General features: G+C 45.4%; 1 protein-coding gene across 1 annotated transcript in view; it reads right to left on the bottom strand.

The window, feature by feature from the left end:
* gab2 (GRB2-associated binding protein 2) overlaps window positions 1–6,677 on the bottom strand; it is a 164,000-nt gene that overhangs the window by 20,710 nt on the left and 136,613 nt on the right. Inside the window, exons 5-6 of the mRNA XM_036964907.1 lie at window positions 5,743–6,040; window positions 4,436–4,808 (exon numbers count right to left, since the gene is read on the bottom strand). Coding sequence (XP_036820802.1) covers window positions 4,436–4,808; window positions 5,743–6,040 — 671 coding nt within the window. The remainder of the gene's footprint in view (window positions 1–4,435; window positions 4,809–5,742; window positions 6,041–6,677) is intronic.

The following is a 6,677-nucleotide window of genomic DNA, read 5'->3' as shown; positions in this document are numbered from 1 at the left end:
CTGAAGTCTAATGTTTAACGATCTGAGAAACAAGGCAATAGGGGCCTTCAATGCCATCAAAAGGAACATAAAATGCGACATACCAATTAGGATCTGGCTAAAAATACTTGAATCAATTATAGAACCCATTGCCCTTTATGATTGGGAGGTCTGAGGTCTGCTCACCAATCAAGAATTCACATATTGGGACAAACACCAAATTGAGACTCTGCACGCATAATTCTGCAACAATATCCTCCATCTACAACATAAAACACCAGCACCTGGAGAAGAGACCCCTAAGCAAGCTGGTCCTGGGGCTCTGTTCACAAACACAAACAGACCCCACAGAGCCCCAGGACAGCAACACAATTAGACCCAACCAAATCATGAGAAAACAAAAAGATAATTACTTGACACATTGGACAGAATTTACCATAAAAACAGAGCAAACTAGAATGCTATTTGGCCCCAAACAGAGAGTACACAGTGGCAGAATACCTGACCACTGTGACTGACCTAAACTTAAGGAAATCTTTGACTATGTACAGACTCAGTGAGCATAGCCTTGCTATTGAGAAAGGCCGCCGTAGGCAGACATGGCTCTCAAGAGAAGACAGGCTATGTGCACACTGCCCACAGAATGAGGTGGAAACTGAGCTGCACTTCCTAACCTCCTGCCCAATGTATTAGAGACATTACACAGACCCAGAAATAGTTAGAAAACAAATCCAATTTTGATAAAACTTCCTACTGGGTAAAATATGACATTTGCAATGTCTTTATTAAATAATATTTCACCTTTATTTAACCAGTTGAGAACAAGTTCTCATTTATAACTGCGACCTGGCCAAGATAAAGCAAAGCAGTGAGACACAAACAACATACAGTCAATAACACAATTGAAAAAAATCTATGTTCAGGGTGTGCAAATGTAGAAGAGTAGGGAGGTAAGGCAATAAATAGGCCATAGAGGTGAAATATTTACAATTTAGCATTAACACTGGTGTGATAGATGTGCAGATGATGATGTGCAAGTAGAGATACTGGGGTGCAAAAGAGCAAGAGGGTAAGTAATAAAATGGGCATGAGGTAGTTAGGTGGGCTATTTACCTAGCGAGAAAATACTTATAGATGGGAGTGAGTGAGTTTGGCGGTGAATATTAAGCGAGGGCCAGCCATCGACAGCATACAGGTCCCAGTAGTGGGTAGTATATGGGGCTTTGGTGACAAAACGGATGGCACTGTGATAGACTGCATCCAATTCGCTGAGTAGAGTGATGAAGGCTATTTTGTAGATGACATCGCCGAAGTCAAGAATCGGTAGGATAGTCAGTTTTACGAGGGTATATTTAGAAGCATGAGTGAAGAATGCTTTGTTGCAAAATAGGAAGCTGATTCTAGATTTAATTTTGGATTGGAGATGTTGAATATGAGTCTGGAAGGAGAGTTTACAGTCTAACCAGACACCTAGGCATTTGTAGTTGTCCACATATTCTAAGTCAGAACCGTCCAGGGTGGTGATGCTTGTCGGGCGGGCAGGTGCGGGCAGTGATCAGTTGAAGAGCATGTATTTAGTTTTACTAGCGTTTAAGATCAGTTGGAGACCACAGAAGGAGTGTTGTAGGGCATTGAAGCTTGTCTGGAGGTTAGTTAACACAGTGTCCAAAGAAGGGCCAGAAGTATACAGAATGGTGTCGTCTGCGTAGAGGTGGATCAGAGAATCACCAGCAGCAAGAGTGACATCATTGAAGTATACAGAGAAAAGAGTCAGCCTGAGAATTTAACCCTGTGGCACCCCCATAGAGACTGCCAGAGGTCCAGACAACAGGCCCTCCGATTTGACACACTGAACTCTATCTGAGAAGTAGTTAATGAACCAGGCGAGGCAATCATTTGAGAAACCAAGGCTGTTGAGTCTGCCGATGAGGATGTGGTGATTTACAGAGTCTAAAGGCTTGGCCAGGTCGATCAATACGGCTGCACAGCAATGTCTCATCGATGGTAGTTAAGATATCGTTTAGGACCTTGAGCGTGGCTGAGGTGCACCCATGACCAGCTCAGAAACTAGATTGGATAGTGGAGAAGGTACGGTGGGATTCTAAATGGTCGGTGATCTGTTTGTTAACTTGGCTTTTGAAGACTTAGGGATCTCAGACAATACGAAAGAGAGGTTGAACAGGCTGGTAATAGGGGTTGCAACAATTGTGGCGGATAATTTTAGAAAGAGAGGGTCCAGATTGTCTTGCACAGCTGATTTGTAGGGATCCAGATTGTCTTGCACAGCTGATTTGTAGGGATCCAGATTGTCTAGCCCAGCTGATTTGTACGGGTCCAGATTGTCTAGCCCAGCTGATTTGTAGGGATCCAGATTGTCTAGCCCAGCTGATTTGTAGGGATCCAGATTGTCTAGCCCAGCTGATTTGTAGGGATCCAGATTGTCTAGCCCAGCTGATTTGTAGGGATCCAGATTGTCTTGCCCAGCTGATTTGTAGGGATCCAGATTGTCTAGCCCAGCTGATTTGTAGGGATCCAGATTGTCTAGCCCAGCTGATTTGTAGGGATCCAGATTGTCTAGCCCAGCTGATTTGTAGGGATCCAGATTGTCTAGCCCAGCTGATTTGTAGGGATCCAGATTGTCTAGCCCAGCTGATTTGTAGGGATCCAGATTGTCTAGCCCAGCTGATTTGTAGGGATCCAGATTGTCTAGCCCAGCTGATTTGTAGGGATCCAGATTGTCTAGCCCAGCTGATTTGTAGGGATCCAGATTGTCTAGCCCAGCTGATTTGTAGGGATCCAGATTGTCTAGCCCAGCTGATTTGTAGGGATCCAGATTGTCTAGCACAGCTGATTTGTAGGGGTCCAGATTGTCTTGCCCAGCTGATTTGTAGGGATCCAGATTGTCTAGCCCAGCTGATTTGTAGGGATCCAGATTGTCTAGCCCAGCTGATTTGTAGGGGTCCAGATTGTCTAGCACAGCTGATTTGTAGGGGTCCAGATTGTCTTGCCCAGCTGATTTGTAGGGATCCAGATTGTCTAGCACAGCTGATTTGTAGGGGTCCAGATTGTCTTGCCCAGCTGATTTGTAGGGATCCAGATTGTCTAGCCCAGCTGATTTGTAGGGATCCAGATTGTCTAGCCCAGCTGATTTGTAGGGATCCAGATTGTCTAGCACAGCTGATTTGTAGGGATCCAGATTGTCTAGCCCAGCTGATTTGTAGGGATCCAGATTGTCTAGCACAGCTGATTTGTAGGGATCCAGATTGTCTAGCCCAGCTGATTTGTAGGGATCCAGATTGTCTAGCCCAGCTGATTTGTAGGGGTCCAGATTGTCTTGCCCAGCTGATTTGTAGGGATCCAGATTGTCTAGCCCAGCTGATTTGTAGGGATCCAGATTGTCTAGCACAGCTGATTTGTAGGGATCCAGATTGTCTAGCCCAGCTGATTTGTAGGGATCCAGATTGTCTAGCCCAGCTGATTTGTAGGGATCCAGATTGTCTAGCACAGCTGATTTGTAGGGATCCAGATTGTCTAGCCCAGCTGATTTGTAGGGATCCAGATTTTGCAGCTTATTATTTTGGGACTTTTTGTAAGTGTAATATTTACTCTTCAATTTTATTGTTTATTATCTATTTCACTTACTTTGGCAATGTTTCCCATGCAAATAAACCTCTTAAATTGAAATTGAATTGAGAGAGTGAGAGAGAGAGGCCAGGCACTGTGAGTTAGCGAGAGAGAGAGAATAGTGAGAGAGAGAGAGAGAGAGAGAGACAATAGCGAGAGAGAGAGAGGCCAGGCACTATTTATGAGAGAGAGAGAGAGAATAGCGAGAGAGAGAGAGAGAGAGGCCAGGCACTATGTATGAGAGAGAGAGAGATAGAGAATAGTGAGAGAGAGAGAGAGAGAGGCCAGGCACTATGTACGAGAGAGAGAGAGAGAGAGAGAGAATAGTGAGAGAGAGAGAGAGAGGCCAGGCACTATGTATGAGAGAGAGAGAGAGAGCGAGAGAGAGAGAGAGAGAGAGATGTAGTTTGGTAGAAGGAGAGAGATGTAGTTGACAGTAGTTTGGTAGAAGGAGAGAGATGTAGTTGACAGTAGTTTGGGAGAAGGAGAGAGATGTAGTTGACAGTAGTTTGGTAGAAGGAGAGAGATGTAGTTGACAGTAGTTTGGTAGAAGGAGAGAGATGTAGTTGACAGTAGTTTGGTAGAAGGAGAGAGATGTAGTTGACAGTAGTTTGGGAGAAGGAGAGAGCTGTAGTTGACAGTAGTTTGGGAGAAGGAGAGAGATGTAGTTGACAGTAGTTTGGTAGAAGGAGAGAGCTGTAGTTGACAGTAGTTTGGGAGAAGGAGAGAGATGTAGTTGACAGTAGTTTGGGAGAAGGAGATAGAGAACCAGTCCCTCTGTGTAGCTTGGTTAGGTAGCAGCTAAATAAAGAGAATGAGAGCGTTGTAGTACCTCGATGTAACCTGATGTTCTCCACGGCAGGCAGAGTGTTCCTCCTGGGTATAACCGACACAGTCGTGGTCACCTCTCCATTCTGCAGTGACCCCAGACAGCCCCCGCTCTCTGACCCCTGGCTGGGCTTGGGGGGCCGTGGAGGGGGTCCACTAGATGACTCGGAGCCAGACGGCGTCACGTTGTGGTTCTTATCGAACGTCCGGGGGATCTGGTAGAACGATCCGGGCGGGGTCGGGAGGTCGTAGTTGTCAGTCTGCCGGTCGTTGCTACGCTCGTTGCTGTGGTTATGGTCATTGCTGTGTCGGTCGTTACTGTGGTTATGGTCGTTGCCGGTGGCCAGGGTGTTGCAAGGCGTCTTGAAGGTGTACAGCTTTGTAAAGAAGAGAGAGACACCCCACAGAGCCCCAGGACAGCAACACAGTTAGAACCAACCAAATCATGTTGATGCCTGATGCTGCATCCACTCTCTCTTAGCTGAGAGATAGATAGAGAGAGAGAAAAAGAGAGAGCGAGCGAAAGAGAGAAAGAGAGAGAGAGAGAGAGAGAGAGAGATAGAGAGAGAGAGAGAAAGAGACCCAACCAAATCATGAGAAAACAAAAAGATAATTACTTGACACATTGGAAAGAATTAACAAAAAAACAGAGCAAACTAGAATGCTTTTTGGCCTTAAACAGAGACTACACAGCGGCAGAATACCTGACCACTGTGACTGACCCAACATTTAAGGAATGCTTTGACTATGTACAGACTCAGTGAGCATAGCCTTGCTATTGAGAAAGTCCTCCGTAGGCAGACATGGCTCTCAAGAGAAGACGGGCTATGTGCACACTGCCCACAAAATGAGGTGGAAACTGAGCTGCACTTCCTAACCTCCTGCCAAATATATGACCATATTAGATAGACATATTTCCCTCAGATTACACAGATCCACAAAGAATTCGAAAACAAATCCAATTTTGATAAATTCCCACATCTACAGGGTGAAATTCCACAGTGTGCCATCACAGCAGCAAGATGTGTGACCTGTTGCCACGAGAAAAGGTCATTAACTATTTGAACATAATATGACATTTGTAATGTCTTTATTGTTTTGGAACTTCTGTTAATTCATATTATGTTGTTTATTATCTACTTCATTTGCTTTGTTGCTTGTTAACAAATGTTTTTATAATAAAGCACATTAAATAGAAATTGAATGGAGAAAGTGAGAATAACTAAATAAAATAGAATAAAATAACTTAAGTCAAAGGTAAAGTGTAACATAAAATAATAATAATAATAATCTAAGTTAAAGAACACCAACCTCCTCATTCTCCTGCTGATCCATGTCTCCCAGGCGATTATGATCTGAGGGCCCCTCAGAGCTGTACCCCCTGGGTAGCACATAGCCCTCCTGGGGGGAGTCTGGCCGTGTGGAGGACCTGGGCCCGACCGCAGAGGCCAGTTGGTGCTTGCCAGGTTTGGGCAGGCTGTAGAAGCCATGCAGCTGGGCGCCCATCCCGTTCAGACAGTGAGAGAAACCATGGGAGAACTTCTGCACCGCCGAGTCACTGCCCACAAACAGATTGCTACTGTGCTGTACCTGGGAGAAACTGGCACTCCTGGAGGAGTCAGACAAACATATGGAGGAGACACACACACGCACACACACACACACACACACACACACGTCAGTCTTCATTGTGCCTACCCATCCTCCACCAGGCAAAACAGAAGTTCTGACAGACAGGACGACATCTGCCATGCCAATCTCTGCCATGCCAATCTCTGCCATGCCAATCTCTGCCAGCAGCTCTCAGTCACATATTGCATTGAACTGGTTAACGATACATTATTCGCTCCGAGTGGAAGTTTCCCCTAGGTACAGACCCCAATCCGACCATTAGTGGGGGAAATACCCATCAGCATCTAGGGGGCAACTTCACCCTACACTAAATTACTCCCTGTTAATATTGAATATCCCTGCAGTTACCCAATCCGCCACTAGGGGAGAGTACAGTTCCCTCTGACATCTACGCAGACAAATGAAGTGTTCCTCGCTGTGTCTGGTTTTTGGATAAACAGAGGAAGCTCTGAAACAACTCTATGATATCTCAACACAGAGATGCAGTTGCAGACAGACTGGGCTGGAGGTAGAAGACACAGAACTAGGATTCGATTGGCTAACCCCAAAATCTTAATACTCCAACATGTAACTTTTTGGGCGTCGTGACCATAGAAATACGAGGTATAGATCTG

This window comes from Oncorhynchus mykiss, chromosome 27 (assembly GCF_013265735.2).
Source record: "Oncorhynchus mykiss isolate Arlee chromosome 27, USDA_OmykA_1.1, whole genome shotgun sequence".
In the NCBI taxonomy this organism is placed as follows: domain Eukaryota; kingdom Metazoa; phylum Chordata; class Actinopteri; order Salmoniformes; family Salmonidae; genus Oncorhynchus; species Oncorhynchus mykiss.
This window is presented reverse-complemented; position numbering and strand designations above follow the sequence as displayed.